Raw genomic sequence first — 24,268 nt, forward strand, 5'->3', positions numbered from 1 at the left:
CATTCTTTTTCAGATTCTTTTCCCTTATAGGTTATAACAGAATATTGAGTGAGTTCCCTGTGCTGTACACTAGGTCCTTGTGGATTATCTATTTTATATATAGTAGTGTGTATATGTTAATGCCAAACTCCTAATTTATCCCTCCCCCCCACCTTTCTCCTTGGTAACCGTAAGTTTGTTTTCGAAGTGTGTGAGTCTGTTTCTGTTTTGTAAATAAGTTCATTTGTATCATTTTATTAGATTCCACATATAAGTGATATCATATGATCTTTGTCTTTGTCTGTCTGACTTACTTCACTTAGTATGATAATCTCTAGGTCTATCCATGTTGCTGCAATGGCATTATTTCATTCTTTTTTATGGCTTTTTAAATATATTCCATTGTATATATATATACCACATCTTTATCCATTGCTCTGTCGAAGGACATTTAGGTTGCTTCCATGTCTTGGCTATTGTAAATAGTGCTACAGTGAACGCTGGGGTGCATGTATCTTTTCAAATTAGGGTTTTCTCTGGATATATGCCCAGGAGTGGGTGGGATTGCTGGATCATATGGTAGTTCTATTTTTTTTGGAGGTTTTAAGGAACCTCCATATGTTCTCCACAATGGTTGTACCAATTTACATTCACACCAACAGTGTAGGAGGGTTCCCTTTTCTCAACACTGTCTCAAGCATTCATTGTTTGTAGACTTTTTGATGATGGCTCTTCTGACCAATGTGAGGTGATACCTCATTGTAATTTTGATTTGCATGTCTCTAATAGTGATGTTGACCACCTTTTCATGTACTTTTTGGCCACCTGTATGTCTTCTTCAGAGAAAGGTCTATTTAGATCTTTTCTACTCATTTTTTTATTGGGTTGGTGGGGTTTTTTGTTTTTTGTTTGATATTGAGCTGCATGGGCTTTTTGTATGTTTTGGAGAGTAATCCCTTGTGTGTCGCATCACTTGCAAATATTTTCTCTCATTCTGTGCGTTGGCTTTTTGTTTTGTTTATGGTTTCCTTTGCTGTGCAAAAGCTTTTAAGTTTAATTAGGTCCCATTTTTGTTTTTATTTTCATTACTCTAGGAAGTAGATTCAAAAAGCTATTGCTGCAATTTATGTCAGAGTGTTCTCCCTGTGTTTTCCTCTAAGAATTTTATAGTGTCCAACCTTACATTTAGCTTTTTAATCCATTTTGACTTTACTTATTTATTTATTTGTTTTTTTGCGGTACACGGGCCTCTCACTCTTGTGGCCTCTCCTGTTGTGGAGCACAGGCTCCGGACGTGCAGGATCAGCGGCCATGGCTCACGGGCCCAGCCGTTCCGCGGCATGTGGGACCTTCCCGGACCGGGGCACAAACCCGTGTCCCCTGCATCGGTAGGCAGACTCTTAACCATTGCGCCACCAGGGAAGCCCCATTTTGACTTTATTTTTATGTATGGTGTTAGAGAATGTCTAGTTTAATTCTTTTGTATGTAGCTGTTTAGTTTTCCCAGCACCACTTATTGAAGAGACTATTTTTTCTCCATTGTATATTCTTGTCTCCTTTGTCATAGGTTAATTGACCATAGGTGCATGGGTTTATTTCTGGGCATTCTATCCTGTTCCTTTGATCTATATTTCTGTTTTTGTGCCAGTACCATACTGTTTTGACTATTATAGCTTTGTGTTATAGTCAGAAGTCAAGGAGCCTGATTCCTCCAGCTCCGTTTTTCTTTCTCAGGATTGCTTTGTCTGTTTGGGGTCTTTTGTGTTTCCATACAAATTTAAAAATTTTTTGTTTTACGTCTGTGAAAAATGCTGTCGGTAGTTTAATAGAGATTGCATTGAATCTGTATATTGCCTGGGGTAGTATAGTCATTTTGACAATATTGCCTCTTCCAGACCAAGAACATGGTATATCTTTCCATCTGGTTGTGTCATCTTTGATTTCCTTCATCAGTGTCTTACAGTTTTCAGAACAGAGGTCTTTTGTCTCCTTAGGTATGTTTATTCCTGTGGTAAATGGGATTGTTTCCTTAATTTCTCCTTCTGATCTTTTGTTTTTAGTGTATAGAAATAAGAGATTTCTGTGTATTAATTTTGTATCCTACAACTTTACCAAATTCATTGGTGAGCTCTAGTAGTTTTCTGGTAGCCTCTTTAGGATTTTCTATGTATAGTATCATGTCTTCTGCAACAGTTTTACTTCTTTTCCAATTTGGATTCCTTTTCTTTTTCTTTTTGATTGCCATGGCTAGGACTTTCAGAACTATGTTGAAAAAAAAAATGGCTAGACTGGGCATCCTTGTCTTGTTCCTGATCTTAGAGGAAATGCTTTCAGCTTTTCACCATTGATGACGATGCTAGCCGTGGGTTTGTCATATATGGCCTTTATTATTTTGAGGTAGGTTCCCTCTGTGCCCACTTTCTGAAGAGTTTTTATCATACATGTGTGTTGAATTTTGTCAGAAGCTTTTTCTGCATCCATTGAGATGATCATATGTTTTTTATTTTTCAATTTGTTAATGTGGTCTGTCACACTGATTGATTTGTGGATATTGAAAAATCCTTACATCCTTGAGATAAATCCCACTTGATCATGGTGTATGATCCTTTTAATGTATTATTGAATTCAGTTTGCTAGTGTTTTGTAGAGGACTACTGCATCTGTGTTCATCAGTGATATTAACCTGCAATTTTCTTTTTTTGTGATATTTTTGGTTTTGGTGTGAGGGTGATGGTGGCCTCATAGAATGAGTTTGGGAGTGTTCCTTCCTCTGCAACCTTTTGGAATAGTTTCAGAAGGATAAGTGTTAACTCTTCTCTAAATGTTTGATAGAATTTGCCTGTGAAGCCATCTGGTCCTTAACTTTTGTTTGCTGGAAGTTTTTAAATCCCAGTTTAAATTTCAGTACTTGTGATTGGTCTGTTCATATTTTCTATTTCTCTTGGTTCAATCTTAGAAGATTGTACCTTTCTAAGAATTTGTCCATTTCTTCTAGGTTGTCCATTTTATTGGTGTATAGTTGCTTGTAGTAGTCTCTTACGATCCTTTGTATTGCTGTGGTGTCCATTGTAACTTCTTTTTCATTTCTAATTTTATTGATTTGAGCCCTCCTTTTTTTTCTTGATGAGTCTGACTAAAGATTTATCATTTTTGTTTATCTTTTCAAAGAAACAGTTTTAGTTTCATTGATCTTTTCTGTTGTTTTCTTTGTCTCTATTTCACTTACTTCTGCTCTGCTCTTTATGGTTTTTTCCTTCTACTGACTTTGCGTTTTGTTTGTTGTTCTTTCTCTAGCTGCTTTAGATGTCATGTTAGGTAGTTTATTTGAGATTTTTCTTGTTTCCAAAGTAGGATTGTATTGCCATAAACTTCCCTCTTAGAGCTGCTTTTGCTGTATCCTGTAGGTTTTGGATTGTCATGCTTTTGTTTTCATTTGTCTCTAGGTATTTTTTAATTTCTTCTTTGATTTTTTTCAGTGATCCATTGGTTATTTAGTAGCATATTGTTTAGCCTCCATGTGTTTGTGTGTTTTACAGTTATTTTCTTGTAGTTAACTTCTAATCTCATAGCATTGTGGTGGAAAAGATGCTTGATATGATTTCAATTTTCTTAAATTTACTGAGCCTTGCTTTGTGTCCCAGCATGTGCTCAATCCTGGAGAATGTTCCATGTGCACTTAAAAAGATTGTGTATTCTGCTGCTTTTGGATGGAAGGTTTATAAATATCAATTAAGTCCATCTGGTCTAATGTGTCATTTAAGGCCTGTGTTTCCTTATTGATTTTGTGTCTGGATGATCTGTCCATTGATGAAAGTGGGTTGTTAAAGTTCCTCACTATTATTGTGGTACTGTCAATTTCTCCTTTTATGGCTATTATTATTTGCCTTATGTATTGAGGTGCTTCTGTGTTGGGTGCATATATATTTACAATTGTTATATCTTCTTCTTGGATTGATCCCTTGATCATTAATGTAGTGTCCTTCTTTGTCTCTTGTAACAGTCTTTATTTTAACGTCTATTTTGTCTGATATGAATATTACTATTCCAACCTTCTTTTGATTCCCATTTGCATGGAACGCCTTTTTCCATCCCCTCACTTTCAGTCTGTATGTGTCCCTAGATCTGAAGTGGGTCTCTTGTAGACAGCATATATACAGGTCTTGTATTTGTATCCATTCAGCCAGTCTGTGTCTTTTGGTTGGAGCATTTAATCCATTTATCAATACATGTAAGGTAATTGTCAATATGTATGTCCTTATTGCCATTTTGTTAATTGTTTTGGATTTGTTTTTGTAGGTCTTTTTTCTTCCTTTCCTCTTTTGTTCTCTTCTCTTGTGATTTGATAGCTATCTTTAGTGTTGTGTTTGGATTGCTTTTTCTTTTTCTTTTTTTTTTTTTTGTGGTATGCGGGCCTCTCACTGTTGTGGCCTCTCCCGTTGCGGAGCACAGGCTCCAGACGCACAGGCTCAGCGGCCATGGCTCACGGGCCCAGCCACTCCGCGGCATGTGGGATCTTCCTGGACTGGGGCACGAACCCATGTCCCCTGCATCAGCAGGCGGACTCTCATCCACTGCGCCACCGGGGAAGCCCTTCCATGAGGTTTTGATATAGCAGTGTACATATATACAAGATTGTTTTCAGTTTTGGTCTCTTAATTTCAAATGTATTTTCAGTATCCTGCATTTATGCTCTCCTCTTCTCATGATTGCTGGTTTTGGTATCATGTTTGTATGTGGATGATTTCCTACCTTTGCTCTATGTTTGCCTTTACTGTTGAGCTATCCTATTTATAATTTTCTTGTTTCTAATTGTGGCCTTTTCTCTTCCATCTAGAGAAGTTCCTTGAGCATTTGTTGTAAAGCTGATTTGGTGATGCTGAATTCTCTAAGCTTTTGCTTGTCTGTAAAGCTTTTGATTTCTCCGTCAAATCTGAACGAGAGCCTTGCTGGGTACAGTGTTCTTGGTTGTAGGTTTTTCCCTTTTATCATTTTAAATATATTGTGCCACTGCCTTCTGACCTACAGAGTTTCTGCTGAAAAATCAGCTGATAACCTTATGAGGATGCCCTTGTATGTTATTTGTTGCTTTCCCCTTGTTGCTTTTAATATATTCTCTTTGTCTTTAAATTTTGTCGGTTTGATTAACATGTATCTCAGTGCGTTCCTGCTTGGGTTTATTCTGCCTGGGACTCTGTGCTTTGTGGACTTGAGTGAGTGTTTCCTTTCGCATTAGTTAAGGAAGTTTTCAGCTATTATCTCTTCAAATATTTTCTCAGGCCCTTTCTTCTCCTTCTGGGACCCCTATAATGTGAATGTTGGTGCTTTTAATGTTGTCCCAGAGGTCCCTTAGACTGTCCTCATTTCTCTTCATTCTTTTTTCTTTATTCTGCTCTGCGGCAGTGATTTCCTCCAATCTGTCTTCCAGCTCACTTGTTCATTCTTCTGCCTCATTTATTCTGCTATTGATTCTTTCTAGTGTATTTTTCCTTTCAGTTATTGTATTGTACATCTGTTTGTTTTTTCAAGCTTCTGGCTCTTTGTTAATCATTTCTTGTACCCTCTCAGTCTGTGCCTCTTTTCTTTTTTCAAGATTTTGGATCATCTTTACTATCATTACTCTGAATTCTTTTTCAGGTATATTGCCTATCTCCACTTCACTTAGTTGTTCTTCTGGGGTTTTATCTTTTTCCTTTGTCTGGAACAGGTTTCTCTGCTGTGTCATATTTTCTAATTTTTTGTGTTTGTGGTCTCTGTTCCTCAGGCTACAGGATTGTAGTTCTTCTTGTTTCTGGTGTCTGCCCCCTGCTGGGTGAGGTTGGTCCGGGGGGCTTCTGCAGGCTTCCTAGTGGGAGGGACTAGTGCCTGCCCCCTGGTGGGTGGAGCTGGATTTTGTGCCTCTAGTGGGCAGGGCTGTGTCAAGAGGTGTGTTTAGAGATGGCTGTGGCCTCAGGAAGACTTTAGGCAGCCTCTCTGCTCATGGGTGGGGCTGTGTTCCCACCGTGTTGGTTGTTTGGCCTGAGGCGTCCCAGCAGTGGAGCCTGCAGGCTCTCGGGTGAGGCCAGGTCTCAGTGCCAAAAGGTGACCTCTGGGAGAGCTCATGCCATGAATATTTCCTGGGGCCTCTGCCACCAGTGTCCTTGCCCCCACAGTGAGCCACAGCCAACCCCCCACCTCCCCAGGAAACTCTCACTAAGACCCGCAGATGGGTCTGGCCCAGGTTCCCATGGTGTCACTATTTTGCCCTGGGTCCCAGTGCATGTGAAACCTTGTGTGCACCCTCCAAGAGTAGAGTCTCTGTTTCCTCCAGTCCTGTGGAGCTCCTACACTTAAGCCCCACTGGCCTTCAAAGCCAAGTACTCTGGTGGCTCCTCCTCCCAATGCCAGACCCCCAGGCTGGGCAGCCTGACATGGGGTTCAGAACTCTCACTCCTGTGGGAGAACCTCTGCAATATAATTATTTTCCAGTTTGTGGCTCGCCTACCCAGCAGGTATGGGATTTGAGTATATTGCAAAAGCATCCCTCCTACCATCTCGTTGTGGCTTCTTCTTTATCTTTGGGCATGGAATATCTTTTTCGGTAGGTTCTAGTCTTTTTTGTAGATGGTTATATAACAGTTGTGATTTGGGTGTTTCCTTGAGAGGAAGGTGAGCTCAAGTCCTTCTACTCTACCATCTTGTCTCTGTCTAGTTGCTTAGTATCTTTTTTAAAAATATGTGAAGGAAATTTAACATTGTCTTGATAACTCCAGGATTTTTAAAGTCAGATATTTTGCTTTCTATATATATTACCTTGATATTCTTAAGAAATCTTTAAACATGTAGACCATATTATAAAAGTCTTTGGAACAGGGAACTTCCATGGCTCTTGACTTTTTTTAAGTTTTCTTTTTTAAGTTTACAGGAGCTCTGCTTTTGCCTCGGTTATTGATCTTGGTATTTTATTTCAAAATTTAGGTCTTATGTACAAAAATAATTAGCCACTGCTCATTGTTTCTTTGTTTTTTTTGTTTTTTTCTGGTGTCAGGAATGGAATATTACTACTGAATTTCTTTCCTGTCCTGAGTTGTATACTTTAATGGAAGCTTTATGACCTTGGAAGGTCTCTCTGGGCTGATCATATCACTTAGGACTTAAGGATGTTTGATTCTAGAGGAACTATGAGTTGCTTTCTGATCCTAAAAGTCTTGATTTTAAATAGTTTTCATTTTCATTTTATGACTTCCTTTAGGTCTTTAATCCCATTGCACAATAATATTCAAAGAAGTAACTGACTATTTCTGTGATTTTTAAGAATGGGAAAATGATGCCTTTTCTTAGTTTAGCTTGCTTTTGGTGGTAAGCATATTCTCAGCTGAGCTTAATCAGTGGGTCTAAGCTTGACTCTGAATGAAGAGAGAGAACAGAAATGGACCAGTTGATAAATGGTAGAATAGAGGTTTATTTTCCTAGGCAGATATTAATTATCTTTCATATATGAATTTTTGTTATTCTGTTTTTAATTTCAAATAGATTTTTAAAACTTAATCTAAAAGCATCAAAAATTGGCAGTGTTTTTCTCAGAATTTCTTAATACCTTTTGAACAATTTATTAACACTCTACTTGTTGAGTACGTCAGCCATCTTAACAGAAAAAAAAGAAAGTGACACTAACATATAAAATGTTTATTTTTCTCATGCGCAAATAAGTTTGGAGGAGCTCAAAGGGGTTAAACCATGTAACCAAGGATCTAGGCTCCTTTGGTCTTTTTCTTCTGCCATCTTTAGCCTTTGCCTCTCCTCCTCTTAGATGCAAGACATCTGCAGTAGTAATACGCATCACGTCTGCATTCTTGGCAGCAGAAGGAAAGGCACAAAGCAAAATTCTTCTCCTTGCAAGGTTTCTCTCCCTTTTAATTAGGAAGAGAAGGCTTTCCCATGGATTGCTGATTGTAAAGCATTGGCCAGAGTGCAGCCACATGCATGCACACACAGATCCAAGCTGGGAGTAGAGGAGTTTGCTCTCCCACTCTAGAGTTTGCTCTACAGTAGAGGGAGGCAAGGGAGAATGGGGCTGGAATGGTTATCAAGTGAGCTAGATTATGGTGTGTGTATCACTGGGCATAGAGAAAAGGAGCGTTTAAAACTTTGCCACTTGTGTAAATGTTTCTTCAGGCTGTGCTGTACTCATACTGTAACGTCAAATCCGAAATCTGTGCCTATGAACATCATTTTATTGGCAAGACAAGGTGTTAAAATAAGAATATTAAGGTTAAGTTCATGTATTAGAATATCATTACTGTTCTTTCCTTTCCTCTGGCAGCTTAAAGACATAAGTGAAGAAGACATAAAAACTGTGTTCTATTCATGGCTACAGCAGTCTACTACTACCACACTTCCTCTGCTAGTATCAGAGGAAGAATATATTAAGTTGGAAATGAAAGATGGTGAGCATATTTTATTTGTTATTTCAATATTTTTCCTATTAAAGAAGTCAGAAATTTTTTCATTGTTTTTCCAACTTGTGATATGTATGAACAGGAAACCTAATAATGATATTAAACAGTAGATTTTACGTATCAAAGAATGGCTCTGTTTAAATTTAAATAAATTTAAATTTTAAATTATTACATCTCAGCTTCAGTACTAACTACATTTATTACCTTTCTTTTAATAGGGTTGAAGGAGTTTTCTCTGAATATAGTTCATTCTTGGGAAAAGGAAAAAGAAGAAACTCTTTTTCTGTTGAGTACCAATCTGCTACAGAAGATGACAATACAAGTAATGACATGCTATTGAATATTTAATGAAATAATATTTTCACATGTGATTGATTCTAAAGTATGAATTTACCTGTTACCTTGCATCCTAAAGTGTATTAGAAACTTGAATGATAAGAGTAAGGAATAGGGCTTCCCTGGTGGCGCAGTGGTTGAGAGTCCACCTGCCAATGCAGGGGACATGGGTTCTTGCCCCAGTCCGGGAAGATCCCACATGCCGCGGAGCGGCTAGGCCCGTGAGCCATGGCCGCTGAGTCTGCGCGTCCAGAGCCTGTGCTCCGCAACGGGAGAGGCCACAACAGTGAGAGGCCCGCGTACCACAAAAAAAAAAAAAAAAAAAAAGAATAAGGAATAACTTGACTTAAAATATTTTATTCTATAATCTCTTTAACTTATCTAAACAAATTGTTGATTTATCCTAAATTTGAAATTGATGCCTCCACACAGTTAAGTTTTAAGAATAGAATTGGTCGTGTTAACTGGCAAGTGGATCATGATTTTAAAATCTTCTAGTACTGAAATAAATGAAAACTTAGCTTAGGGGTTTAATTTTTTTAATCCATATTTTTATTTGCAGTTTTGCTGCACAACCCATGTTATTTTGTCAGTTCTTTATTTCTCAACTCTTAACAAATATTATCAGATCACTTCCAGAAATATTTTTAAAGTGCTCCTTTTAGAATATTATGTTTTGGTTAGGATATTCACTCTTGTCCTTATAGAATTAAAGATCCTCTAGTCATTTAGAATTTTGGTGGTTTGAAATTAGACATTATTTGTCTACTTTTGAAATATAATTTAAGGAATACCATTCAGAGAAGATACAAGTGTAAGATTGTGAAAAGAAATAAATGTGACACAAATCAAAATTGCAAATAAAGATATATCTGTAAACTGTATTAAGAAGATGACATTCTTTACTGCTTGTTAACTATAAATATTTATATTCCTTGGATGAGTAAATTATTATTGTTAGGGCTATTTTAAGTTATAATCTCGCATGTACAATATATCTTTTCTCTCTGGTGTAACAGAATCAGCAATTCAGTTTCCTGGGACCCAAGAAAAACAGGCAAAAGGTATAACTTTGAAATGTAAAATTGATTTTTCCTTGCTACTATAGGTCCTTCTGGATCCTATGGTAAAAGAAGAAAACAGTGAGGAAATTGACTTTATTCTTCCTTTTTTAAAGCTGAACTGCTTGGGGTAAGAAGTTATGGCCAAACTAGCATGTTTAGACACGTTTGACATTATCTTTGCCAGGGCTTTATGTGTAAATGTTAAATTAGATGTTAATATCATTGACTAGTCTTACTAATGCAATAGTAAATATTTTTTTCAAGGATTGTTTCTGTTTTCACACCTGGCTTTGTAATTTGCCTTCTCTTCTTAGATAACTAAAAGTCTGAAACTTATTAGAAATTTTACTTTGAGATTTGATTTGTGAAAAGAGAGTCAACTAGATATGACCTGGATCATACATGCTTGAATAAAACAATAATCCTTTAAAATTAATAAATTAATTTTAAAAGTTAAATCCAAAAACATTAGTTGAATGTTTAAAAATATTTCAAATTAAGTTATTCCTTCACTATCTTATTGATGTACTGATTGGGGTTATTAGTGTTTTCCTCAACTTTAAGACAAACAAACCTGAAAAGAACCTCCTCAATTTCTTTAGCTCTTAATACAATATAAGAATCTCACATAAACATTACTTCTTAGAATTCTTCACAGAGGCCTTTAGTAGATACAGTAGTAGTGATTTGATTTCCTGTAATAGTATAGTCTATAAATGTTTTAGTAAAAGGATAAACTATAAAGTAACAATGCTTAAATGTGGCATAATATTCAAGTATAAAGTAAAATCTCTTCAGTTCAGACTAATTTTAGGAATTTATGATATTTATTTTCAGAAATAAACTGGCAGTCAGAGTCAGGAAGTAGGTCAAAGTTCATATTTTTATAATCTACAGATTGAAACTGGATTTCAAAAATGACGTTTAAGAGGAAATAAGTCTTCAATTATGCTAACACTTTAAAAGCACCCATTTATGATAATGTTGGATGACAAACCAGAAATCATTTTCAGGGGGATATTTGTATGCATTAAGACAAATTCCTTAAGGAGTCCTATTAGGACAAAACTTTTAGTTACTGCACATGTTTGAAAGTAATAAAAATAGTTTTAAAATCTGTGACTCAGTTGGCATTAATTCATTTTACTTTCAAGGGAGCATTTTTAAGATTTTACTCTTCTTATTAACTCATTAAGTAGCCTGGGAAGAAAAGTTTCAGAATTTTTTATAGCTAGATTTTACCCTGTTTCAGTGTTTTATCATGCAATTTACATGTTTGCAGAGGAGTGAACTCCTTAGGCGTCTCCTCCGTGGAGCACATCACTCATAGCCTCCTAGGACGCCCTTTGTCTCGGCAGCTGATGGCCCTTGTGGCAGGACTTAGAAACGGAGCCCTTTTACTCACGGGAGGAAAGGTATGTGGTTAAAATGTGCTCATTTTCACTAATCAGCAATTTTTAATTCTTCTCTTTGGGTTTTGATCATCTATCATATAGGGTTGTTGATACCAGATATGGAAAGCATTCATTCATTCACTAATATTTTTGAGTGCCTGCTGTTAGATATTGGGAACGTGGTGATGAATAAGGTGATGGTCTCCCTGTACTTTTTCTATATCAATTGATATGATTGTATGAATTTTCTTTTTTAGGATGTTGGTAGGGTGTAAATAAGGTTGATTGATTTTCAAATGTTCAACCAACCTTGCAAATCTGTAATAAATCCCACTTGGTCGTGGTCTGTTATTCTTTCCATAATATCTTATGGAAAAGCCCAAACGAACTTTTTGGCCAACCCACACATTGCTGGGTTCTGTCTGCTAATATTCTACTGAGGACTTTTGTATGTAAGTTCATGAGCAATATTAGCCTATAGTTTTCTGTTTTTGTACTGCGTTTGTCTGGATTTGCTCTCAGGGTAATACTGGCCTCGTAAAATAAGTTGAAAAGTGTTCCCTCCTGTTCTGTTTTTGGAAGAGAGTGTATAAAATTGATGTTAATTCTTTAAACTGTTTTGTAAAATCTCCACTGAAACCATCTGGGCCTAGAGATTTCTTTATAAATTCTTTATAAACTCAAAGTCCTTAATTGTCTGTTTCATTTTGGCAGGCATTTGGTAGTTTGTAGTTTTTGAGGAACTGGTCAAATTTATGAGCATAAAGTTGTTGGTAGCATTCTCTTAACTGTGCTGTTAATAGGTGCAGAATCTGTTGTGATGTCCCATTTCCTGTTATTGGTGATTTGTATTTCTCTTGTTTTAATCTTTGTCAGTCTTGCGAGAGGTTCCCTGCCTTTTTAAGGGGCTTACAGTTTTATTCTCTACCAATGCAGTATTTTTTCCAGGGCTACAGTGTGGTCTTTGTGAGTATTATGCTTTTTTTCAATTCAAAATTATAAGGCTTTTTCATTTCTATTCACTTTTAACTCTAGTATCATAACTTTTTTTCCCTCTTACTAGCCCAGTTGCTCTCTTTTGATTCTTACTTAAAATATAGCAACTACTCCAATAATCTAAGTTTCCACTTTAGGAAGCTAGAAAAAGAACAAATTAAATCCTATTTAAGCAGAAGAAAAGAAATATAAGAATTAGAGCAGAAATCAATGAATTGAAAACAGGAAATCAGTAGAGAAAATCAGTGAAACCAAAAGCTGGTTCTTTGAAAAGGTCAGTAAAATTGATAAGCCTCTAGCCAGGCTAAGAAAAAAAAAGGCGATACAAATTACTAATATAAGAAATGAAAAAGTGGATATCAGTACAGATCCCATGGACATTAAAAGGATAATAAAGTAGTAATAGTAATAAACAACTCTGTGCCTAAAAATTTGATAACCTAGATGAATAGACCAGTTCCTTGAAAGACACAAGGAGTCTGCCAGAACTCACACAAGAAGATATGGACAATATAAAAAGGTCTATATCTATTAAAGAAGTTGAATCAGTAATTAATAACTTTCCAAAACAGAAAGCACCAGGCCCAGATGGGTCCACTGGTGAATTCTACCAAACCCTCAAGGAAGAAATTATACCAATTCTTTACAGTCTCTTTCAGAGGATAGAAGCAGAGGAAATACTTCCTAACTCATTCTGTGAGGCCAGCATTACCTAATAACAAAACCAGACAGAGGCATTACAAGAAAACTACAGACTAATATCTCTCATGAACATAGATGCAAAAATCCTCAACAAAAGATGAGCAAATCAAATCAACCAATATATTAAAAGAATTATATACCACAATCAAGTAGGGTTTATTCCAGGTATGCAAGGCTGGTAAAATATAGCAACTACTCTACATGTTTTCTAGATTACCTGTGTCAAATTTCAAAATATATCATCATGGTAGAATATTTATTTTGAAAAACAATATCCTATTGATTCAGAAACCAGAGTTCCACCGTCTCACATAGAGGTAGCGTGATTAATAGAAACAGCAAGTAGAAGACCTGAATTTGAGTCCCACCTTTGTTATATACCTACTGGCTGTGACCTCAGGCAGTGTTCAGTTTCTTAACCTGCCTTTTAGGATTAACCTCACTTAAGAGAAATAATATATATGAAAGGTGCTATACAAATGTGAATTACTTTGAGTGAGAGAAAAGGCCCTCTGATTCAGCAAAAAGTGACAGGTGGGGCCTATACCCCAGCACCCCTAATTTCTTTATTCTTTGGGGTCCAGTGACTTTAAATATAAAAGCAATTCTGTAAACTATAATGATGGTAGTATTGTTGAATGCCTGCTAAATTTCAGACTTTGCACAATAAGCTTGGCTGTTTTTTCCAGTTCACAGTAATGAAAAGCAAAATATTACAGCTGGTGCAGGGGTGTTAAAGCTAGACAAAGCAACAATGGTGAGAAATAGTAGTAGATTGGACTTCCCTGGTGGTAAGAATCCACCTGCCAATGCAGGGGACACGGGTTCAAGCCCTAGTCCAGGAAGATCCCACATGCCACAGAGCAACTAAGCCTGTACACCACAACTACTGAGTCTGCGCTCTAGAGCCCGTGAGCCACAACTGCTGAGCCCGCATTGCACAACTACTGAAGCCCGCACGCCTAGAGCCCCTGCTTCACAACAAGAGAAGCCACCACAGTGAGAAGCCTATGCACCACAATGAAGAGTAGCCCCTCCTTGCTGCAACTAGAGAAAGCCCACACGCAGCAATGAAGACCCAACGCAGCCAAAAATAAGTAAATTTATTAGGGGGAAAAAAAGGAAAGAAATAGTAGTAGATTGAGGGAGGAAACCTATATTAAAAGAATTATAAAAACCTAACAGTGGCAGACATAGAGAATGGACTTGAGGACATGGAGAGGGGGAAGGTTAAGCTGGGACCAAGTGAGAGAGTATCATGGACATGTATACACTACCAAATGTAAAATAGATAGCTAGTGGGAAGCAGCCACATAGCACAGGGAGATCAGCTCGGTGTTTTGTGACCACCTAGAGGGGTGGGATAGGGAGGGTGTGAGGGAGGGAGATGCAAGAGGGAAGAGATATGGGGATATATGTATACATATAGCTGATTCACTTTGTTAAAAAGCAGAAACACAGCATTGTAAAGCAATTATACTCCAATAAAGATGTTACAAAAAGTGAACACAGAATCCAAAAAAAAAAAAACCTAACAGTGTTCAGTCTTCTAAGGGGCACTTATAGCAATGTTTAGCAAAATTTAAATATGTATACCTTTTGATGTAGTAATTACACTTCTAGAAATTTATTCTGAAGGTATAATCTGACAAATAAGTAAACATATATGTATGGATATTTATTTTAGCTTTACTTATAATAGTTAAAAAGTGAGAGTAGCATAAATATACACCAGGAAGGGTCTTGATAAACACATTATGGTCCAGTACATCCTCACAGTGGTATTGTACTAGGGAGCTGATGCAGCTCTATATCTGTTGATAAAGAGGACAATGATTTATTATAAACCCTCAGGAATACTGTAATCCCATGTTCATAAATTTGCATAAAAATGTGTGTGGAGTGTCTGGAAGGATGATGCAGTAAAACAGTTGACAGCAATTAATTCTGTGATGTGGGATGATTCCAGTTTTTTTTTGTTTGTTTGTTTGTTTGTTTGCGGTACGTGGGCCTCTCACTGTTGTGGCCTCTCCCGTTGTGGAGCACAGGCTCCGGACGTGCAGGCTCAGCAGCCATGGCTCACAGGCCCAGCCGCTCCGCGGCATGTGGGATCCTCCTGGACCGGGGCAAGAACCCGTGTCCCCTGCATCGGCAGGCAGACTCTCAACCACTGCGCCCCCAGGGAAGCCCCTATTACAGATTTTTTTTTACCTTTCTCTACTAAGTATTTACAATTATTTCGTATTTTTTAAATGTTATTTTATAATCAGGGATGTGGATTTTCTTTTTTTCCCCTGGCCGTATTGAGATGTAATTGTTATATAACATTGTGTAGTATATACTTGATTGATGAGGCTGAATCTTGGTGGTTATCACAGTGACAGGGGCTATTTCTGTGACTGAATATATTGAGAGTTCTAATTTAAGCAATTATTTTCTAGGGGAGTGGAAAATCAACTTTAGCGAAGGCAATCTGTAAAGAAGCATTTAACGTGTTGGATGCCCATGTGGAAATAGTTGACTGTAAAGCTTTACGAGGTATGAATATGGTAATACTCTACATAAATCTTTTTTCTGGTAGAAAGAAATGTTACTATTTAATGCTGGTAATCTAGTAAATACAAATATCTAATCTTTAACTTTTCTGTTGGTCATTTAGTCATTAAAATTACTTAGAAAGTTTAAATCTTTGTCCTTCTAATGTTTTTTAGTGTTTCTAATAAAAATTTTAAAACTCTCCATATTTGATGGAGGCCTTTTTTTTTTTTTCCTAGCCAAAACTCTTTGTAGACTATATTCCTGAAAATTCCAACTTACACCACTCTGAGAAAGTTAGTATCTAGAATATACTCTAATGGGTATAGATTCCCTCTGACTTGCTTTGGGAAACCCGTGGGGTGGCTGCCTCAGGGGAGGGAAAGTGGGTGGCTAGGGACAGCAAAGAGGAGATTTACAATTTATCACGTACAGCTGACCCTTGAACAGTGTGAATGTTGGGGTCCCAGCCTCTATGCAACGAAAGCCTTTGTGTAACTTAGAGTCACAGCCCTCTGTATACATGGTCCCTCTGTGTCCGCAGATTCAGCCAGCCTTGGATGGTACAGTACTGTGGTATTTACTGCTGGAAAAACCCACATATAAGTGGACTTGCACAGCTCAAACCCATGTTGTTCCTGGGTCAGCTGTACACTTGTACTTTTGAAAATCTTTGACATTTATATTATCTATTTAATTTTTTAAAAATCAGAAAGATTTTACTGAGTAGTTAATTTTTCCCCCCTTGGCTACCACTACCATATAGTCCCAACTAGTCATTATATTCTGCTTTTTAATCTAGTATATGATAGGAAACTAAGAAATGGGCTTTGAAAACCCATTACTTCATATTCTATAAATGTGGTTTCAGAGACATTGTCCATCTCTTTAGAGTCTGCTTGAAGCCTCATGTGAAAATTTTGTTTGAGAACTAAGTAACAGGAACTCTTTATATTGGTTTATGAATTGGTATGTTCTCTGTTCTTTGAAAATTAAAAGTTTGTGATTCACCAGGAAGATTGAAGCCAAATTAATGATTCAAATATAGCAATTCTAGGATCTCTAGGTGGCTACCTTTGTGTTTGATTTTATCTGACTTGTGATCCCCTGCTTTCATTTATATTTTCCCACATCCTGCTTTTATTTTACTGTTTTGTTGTAAGCCATCTGAAATTCTCCATGGAATGAGGCAAGGAAAAATAAATACATATGTATAGAAATTATAGTAGCATATTCCTTTTTTCAGTTTTATAAAATTCAGTACTTAGTCCTTTGAGGATGTATTATTTAAACCATGTTAATGATTAACAAATTTTAGTGATTGATATATATATATATATATATAACAAAATACTGTATTGATTGAATTTTCATAGTCAAATCAATATTGAGCTTTTCTGATGCTTCCAATGGCAGCCTGACCTTTCCCAGCCCTCAAATAACAATAAAACCATTTCATATCTTCTGTGTTAAGGAAAAAGGCTTGAAAACATACAGAAAGCCCTAGAGGCAGCTTTCTCAGAGGCGGTGTGGCGGCAGCCTTCTGTTGTCCTGTTGGATGACCTGGATCTCGTTGCTGGCCTGTCTGCTCTTCCAGAACACGAGCACAGTCCTGAGGCTGTGCAGAGCCGGAGGCTCGCACATGGTAACGTAACACGTTCACTCGCTGGCTGCAGGCCCTTGTCCTTTATCAGACAGCATTTCCAGTCTTCGTAGTAAATCTTCTCTCTTTAGAGAACAGAATATGTGCTATGTAATGTGTTGCTTTTGAGGCCTCTGGTAGCGTTCTAAGGTTGCTCTGTATTAGCAAAATCAGTAGAGTCAGAGCAGTGTGAAAATTCTACGACTTCATCATTAGTCTTTGGGGCCTTTTCATTACCCTCCACTTATTAGAAATTGCTGAATTGTACAGATTTACTCTTGCTTTGTTCATTTGACAAATATTTCTGTGCACACTCTATATTCTCAGAGTCTTGGGAAGGAAATAAAAGTAAACAGGTATAATGTTAGTACAGAAGACTGATAGTCATAATGATAGCTACCACGTGTTGACTGCCCTTTCAGGGCTAGGGGTTGCTTTGTACTCTACATGCAGATATTCTCCTGGTTTTACAGGTGAGTAAACGGAAATTCAAAGATTATGTAATTTGTCCAGGATGACACAACTAGGAGGTAGGTAGGATATGTTCTCTTAGAAGTATGTACAGGGTGTGATAGGAGCACATACACTAAATTGAGGATGGTGTGGGAAATTATCAGGGTCTTTTGGGGGGAGTTCATAACTGAGATGAGTTTGGTTTTTTTTTTTTTTTTTTTTTTGGCTGTGTTGGGTCTTTGTTGCTGCACAAGGGCTTTCTCTAGTTGTGGCGAGTGGGGGCTACTCCTTGTTGCAGTGCGCAGGCTTCTCATTGCAGTGGCTTCTCTCTTTGTTGAGCACAGGCTCTAGGCGCATGGGCTTCAGTAGTTGTGGTTCGCGGGCACTAGAGCACAGGTTCAGTAAGTTGTAGCGCATGGGGCTTAGTTGCCCTGCAGCATGTGGGATCTTCCCAGGCCAGGGATTGAACCCGTGTCCCTGCATTGGTAGGCGGATTCTCAACCACTGCGCCACCAGGGAAGCCCCCTGAGATGAATTTTGATGGAGTAGTAGAAGTTAGTTTGGAACAGTTTCAGGCTAATGAAGCTGCAAAGGAAGTGTGGTCCACAGGCAAAGGTACAGAGGTGAAGAAATCACAGTATGTTAGACAATACTCCTTTGCCTAGAGCTTAGGGTTCAAGGAGAGGGTGGGACCAGGGTGGGGGTTGGAGGATTTCGCAGCCTTCCGCTGCCTCGAGGTTCTTAAGAGGTGAAATAGATAAAAAATGCAACCACAGTGGCTTGGGTTACCGTAAACTGGTGTTAATCTCACATTTGGAATCCTGTAGCATCTGCAAGACTTGTTAGTCTAGTGTTTAAGGGAATGCTGCAGATTTCTAGGTCAGGACTCAGGTATATGTTATTAATGCCTGTTTCAGTTCTAACCTCATACCAGCCAAACCTTGCAAAAGCTAGAGTAGAAAGAGATTGTTCAGGAAGTCATAGGAATATGAGCTGTATTTTGCTTACTTAAACTTCCATATTGTGTTTTATTATCATCCTTCTATAATATTTATTTCAGAGACTCCTTTTCATTTACTTAATAAGATCTAGATGAAGGGACCTCACCTAGGCATTGTTCTGAGTATACAGAGTTTACAGTGCTTCCTATACCTTCATTAGATTGACTAGAGCCTGGCCAATATTAGGTCCTCAGTAGATAAACTGATGAATGAATGGAAGATTTAACTTTTAAACGGTAAAGAGGAGCCATTCCATTCATACTCCACCTTAAAGCTCAAGTTTAGGTTATTATTATTAATGAATGTATGATTTTAAAATTTCATGCTTTTGTGTACTAAGTTTTTACACTATATTACTTAATTCTAGCTTTGAACGATGTGGTGAAAGAGTTTATTTCCATGGGAAGTTTGGTGGCACTGATTGCTACAAGCCAGTCTCAACATTCTCTACATCCTTTACTTGTTTCTGCTCAAGGAATTCACATATTTCAGTGTGTCCAGCATATTCAACCTCCCGACCAGGTAACATACTACTTGTGAAGATTATTGAAATATGTCCCTTTTTTTTTTTTTTGGCTGTGCTGCGTGTTATGCAGGATCTTAGTTTCCCAACCAGGGATTGAACCCATGCCCCCTGCAGTGGAAGTGTGGAATCTTAACCACTGGACCGCCAGGGAATTCCCATGTCACTTTTTATATAAATTACATATTTTTCAATTTTATTAATGATTTATGGCTTTAAAGTAATGCTTATGTTAGTGATCTTAAGGGTACTTAAAAATCGACCTTCAGTGAATGTTTTGCTATTAGATGCACAATTTTCGTTTGTAACCATCCGAAATATTACCAGGAACTTTCCAAGGAAATGTCTTTTTATAAAACAGCATTTCTTTTTTATTATTATTATTATTAAGTTTTCTTTTTTTATTCCATTTAAAAAGAAACAAAAACCCTACAAATTCTGAACTGCTTCATTTCGCATTGGTAAAATCTGTAAATACACTATGGAAATTAGAATTTTTTTTCCACTTTAGTGAGATATAATTGACAAGTAAAATTATATATATTTAAAGTGTACAACATGATGATTTGCTATACATGTACATTGTGAAATCTTTACCACAATCAAGTTAATTAACACATCCATCACCTCACATATTTACCTTTTTTTAAGCATTTCTTCTTTTAAAAATTTGACTGACTAAACTTTTTTTTTTACCAGCACTAATATTCTGTACCCACTATGACTCTGGCACCCATTTCCAACATGTGGGTTTTTTCCCCACACCATCAAGCAATTTTTGGACACCAACTGGGTGTCCTGCAATTCAGCTCAATTCTGACACTACCCAGAGAGAGCGTCAGATTCCACAGGTTAAGGCCTCAGTTCCAAGAGACAGCCCTCTACTTCAGATGCCAACGTTACCGGTGCTTCTGACTGGTGATAAGTCAGAGGTTCCCACTATTCCCTCTTTGGGTTCAATTAATTTGCTAGAACAACTCACAGAACTTGGGAAACTAGTTTACTCACTAGATTACCAGTTTGTTACAAAGAATATTAAAGGGTACAAATCAACAGTCAGATGAAAAGATACATAGGATGAAGTCCAAAACAAAGGAGCTTCTGTCCTTGTGGAGTTTGGGGCCTGGCCCGGTGGCACATGGAAGTGTTCTGGTTCTCCAACCTGGGAGCTCTCCAACCCCGTCCTTTTAGGCTTTTATGGAAGCTTTGTTACATAGGCATGACTGATTAAAGCACTGGCCATTGTCATTGATTCAGCCTCCAGTCCCTCTCCCCTCCCTGGAAATCAGGGGGTGGGACTGAAAGTTTCAATCCTCTAGTCAAGGTTGGTTCCCCTGGCAACCAGCCCCCATACTTAGGTGCTTTCCAAAAGTCACCTCATTAACGTAAACTCAGGTGTGGCTAAAAGGGGTTTGTTATTAATGTCAAGACACCTTTATCACTCTTATCATTAGGACATTTTAAGGGTTTTAGGAGATCTGTGCCAGAAGCAAGACAAAGACCAAATATATACAGCCCATCATCTCTGGGGACTTCAATCCTGATGGTTTTAGTGGCAGCACGCTCAAAAAGAATGCTTTGGGACAGGCAAGCTTATTTTAACTTCTTGTTTAAAATTCTTACGTCTACTCTAAATATTCAGACCCTGTGCTAATTAACTGTTATTGAAGAATAAAAATACACCTGTTATTAAGCATAACAGAATGGTAGTGGTATTGGTCATTGAATGTGTTTTTAGAATTATGTTTTATAGGAATAACAACAACCCTTAAAGGAACCAAAATAAAAATCTTCTTACTGGAGAAAGAGAGCAATCATTTATGAATGTGATTTTTTTTTTACAACTTTATTAAGGTGTAATTGAAGACAACATACTCACTATTTAAAGTGTACAATTTGATGAGTTTTAACATATATATATATATATATATATATATATATATATATATACACACACACCATGAAACCATCACCACAATTAAAGTAGCAAACATTTCCATCCCTCCCATGTTTCCTACTGCCCCTTTGCAATCATCCCTCCCCCACTCCACCTGCAAGCAAACACCAATCTGCTTTCTGTCCCTGTAGATTGTCAACCTGATATTTCTCAAAATACATGTACAGAAATTTGCACTTCGAGTAAAATTATAAATTTGAATTTTGTGTTTTTTTCTTCAGGATCAAAGATGTGAAATTCTGTATAATGTAATAAAAAATAAACTAGACTGTGATATGAACAAGTTCACTGATCTTGATCTGCAGTGTATAGCAAAAGAAACTGAAGGGTTTGTGGCTAGAGATTTTACAGTGCTTATGGATCGAGCCATACATTCTTGTCTCTCTCATCAGAGTATATCCACCAGGGAAGGTAAGTTTTACTGTTAAAACCAAAATTTGGACTCTTCTTTCCGTCGTGGAGAAGTGTAATTGTAGTAAGGTAAGAATTAAATATATTCCATTTTAGTATAAATAAGCAGCTATTTGAGTAGAAAATTGGCATTTCCAGCTAAATTGATGGCATTTTTTTAATTGAGTTAAGATTGGCTAAGTGAAATCAGATGGAGAAAGACAAATAACATGATTTCACTCATGTGGAACATAAAAAACAAAAAAATAAAATAAATGAACAAACCAAACTAAACATAAACACATAGATACAAAGAACAGAGTGGTGGTTACTAGAGTGGAAGGGGTAAGGGAGGGGAAAATGGGTAAGAGAGGTCAACAGTATGATGGCATGTTTTGAAAATTCATATACAAATAGGACTACCAAAAGAAGTTTTGTTTATTTTTAAACAGAATTAGTTTTAACAACATTGGACTTGCGAAAGGCTCTCCGAGGATTTATTCCTGTGTCTCTGCGAAATGTCGACCTGCATAACCCTAGGGACCTGGGCTGGGATAAGATTGGAGGATTACACGAAGTTCGGCAGATACTTGTGGACACTATCGAGTTACCAGCCAAGGTACTTAAAAAACAACCAAACCAAGCACTACCGACTGCCAGAAGAACCACTGAATCATCCATCGGTTCTGGCTGTATATGTTGGCTTGCCCAGCTTCCATTTGGTCCAACAAGTATTTATTATTACCAAATAAATGTCCAGTCCTATTTTTGGCACTCTGATTTTTAAAGTATCTGATGTATTCCTTGCCTGGAAAGAAAGCTGAGGTGATATTTATAGTAAACACATTTTGATGTGAATTTCAGAGTTCTTGTGTTTTTCTTGAATCGTCCAGGTTGTACTAAAGCAAATGAACAGTCAGCTAGGGTTGAGCAGAAACAGATAGGAATAAACTGGCAGGTGGGAGAGTCATTTAGATCCACAGAGCTGATGGATTAAGCCAGATTTCTAGACTCTGGATGCCAGTCTAGAAAGGCAGAGTTAGCAGGCAGCATAGACCAGGCAGACAGCAGGATAGAGGGGGCAGTTGTAGATTGTTCTTTAGAAGATCAAAAGTAGAATCTAGGAGGTGGTGTGTTTGAATCAGAAACCTGAGAGAAAAGGATCTTTGCATGAGATCAGGGGCCCATCCAAAGAGATAAAGAAATGGGTAAGGATCTCAGTTACATGTAAGGACCTCAGTTACAGACAGTCCTGGGAACTGTCTGGTGGGGCCTGGGACATACTGAGTGCAGCCCAGGACTGGGGGTTAAAGCCTGTTTGGGAGAACAGGGGCATGGGAAGTACTTGCCTGCGGGTCATGACCCCAAATGCTGGGTCTGGGCACCAAACATCAGTATCCAGATGCATCCCGGGCCAGATACGTGAGGCCATCTGCCTAAGTGCTGACTTTGGGGCCTCTTTCAGGTTAGAATGGAGGTCGAGATGAGGTTGAAATTTTGTCAACACGTGGGACTAAATAGGTGTACTTAATAGAGGAGACTAGGAGATTGCTGACAGTAGCCTGATGTTTGGCTCACCTGTTCAAAAAGCTTTCTTGCTGAGAAGCTGGTGATTTAGAAGATAATTTAGAAGCAGTCAGTTACTTGTTCAGCATTGAGACTCTTGGGAGATTTTACTGTCGATTATAATTACACATGCTTCTCTATTATTTATTTTCTTTCTTTGATTGAATATATTTGAATATACATAGCTGTCATAACTTGCCCCATGAACCATACAAGTGGAAGGCAGGATACTTGTTAAAAGGTTAGTTTTTATTTTATTAATGTAGTACTATTATAATGTTTAAAAAAAAAAACAGGAAAAAATGGAAAGAAGTTCTGATGCATTTATATGCTTTTTATGTGGAATGTATTCCATGGTCCAATTGGGAAAAATCTGTGGTAGTTCCTTTGAGTTCATTTATTATTCTGAGTAGGAATGTTTTTTCTATCATTGTACTGTCATAAAGGTGGCCGTTGTTACCACCCAAGTACTTTTTTCTATACATTGATCTTTGGCCACTGCTTAGTCATTTGTTTTAGAGTTGAGTTCTTTGTCATATTTTTCTTTCAGTACCCAGAATTATTTGCAAACTTGCCCATACGACAAAGGACAGGAGTGCTGTTGTATGGTCCTCCTGGAACAGGAAAAACCTTACTAGCTGGAGTAATTGCACGAGAGAGTGGAATGAATTTTATTAGTGTCAAGGTATGTTTGGCATTTATCTTTTTTGTCTTCTCTTTTTTTTTTTTTAATTGAGGGAAAATTTACATAATTAACTGTCTTAAAGTGTACATTTCAGTGGCATTTAGTGCATTCACAATGCTGTGTAGCCAGCACCTCTCTCTAGTTGCAAAACTTTTTCAGCCCATTCTCCTTCCCCCAGCCCCTGGCAACCACTAATCTGCTTTCTGTCTCTATGGATTTGTCTGTTCTAGCTATTTCATACAAAAGAAATCATGCAATATGTCACCTTTTGTGTCTGGCTTCTTTCACTTAGCATAATGTTTTCAGGGTTCATCCAAGTTGTAGCATGCCTCAGTAGTTCAGTCCTTTTTATGGCGGGATGATAGTCAGTCTTTTTTAAGGTGGTGTGGATATGCCACAGTTTGTTTATCCATTCATCATTGGTGGACATTTGGGTTGTTCCCATTTTTTGGCTATTATGAATAACGCTGCTATAAACATTTGTATATAAATTTCTATGTGGACATATGTTTTCATTTCTCTGGAAATCATATATACCCAGGAGTGTAATTTCTGGGTCATATGGTAATTCTATGTGTAAGTTTTTGAGGACCACACCATTTTACATTCC

General features: G+C 37.5%; 1 protein-coding gene across 3 annotated transcripts in view; it reads left to right on the forward strand.

Annotated features, from left to right (window-relative positions):
* Positions 1-24,268, forward strand: part of PEX1 (peroxisomal biogenesis factor 1) — a gene marked incomplete at its 5' end in the record, with an annotated part of 68,200 nt that overhangs the window by 17,411 nt on the left and 26,521 nt on the right. For 2 of the 3 annotated variants that reach the window (XM_079711107.1, XM_079711108.1), the window contains 10 exons: positions 8,279-8,402; positions 8,633-8,736; positions 9,859-9,941; positions 11,097-11,229; positions 15,348-15,444; positions 16,916-17,086; positions 18,905-19,059; positions 21,239-21,428; positions 21,860-22,026; positions 23,524-23,658. In XM_079711107.1, coding sequence (XP_079567233.1) covers positions 8,279-8,402; positions 8,633-8,736; positions 9,859-9,941; positions 11,097-11,229; positions 15,348-15,444; positions 16,916-17,086; positions 18,905-19,059; positions 21,239-21,428; positions 21,860-22,026; positions 23,524-23,658 — 1,359 coding nt within the window. The remainder of the gene's footprint in view (positions 1-8,278; positions 8,403-8,632; positions 8,737-9,858; positions 9,942-11,096; positions 11,230-15,347; positions 15,445-16,915; positions 17,087-18,904; positions 19,060-21,238; positions 21,429-21,859; positions 22,027-23,523; positions 23,659-24,268) is intronic. The other variant, XM_079711109.1, reaches the window with a different exon arrangement.

The sequence above is a fragment of the Hyperoodon ampullatus genome (genome assembly GCF_949752795.1).
Source record: "Hyperoodon ampullatus genome assembly, chromosome: 9".
Classification (NCBI taxonomy): Eukaryota; Metazoa; Chordata; class Mammalia; order Artiodactyla; family Ziphiidae; genus Hyperoodon; species Hyperoodon ampullatus.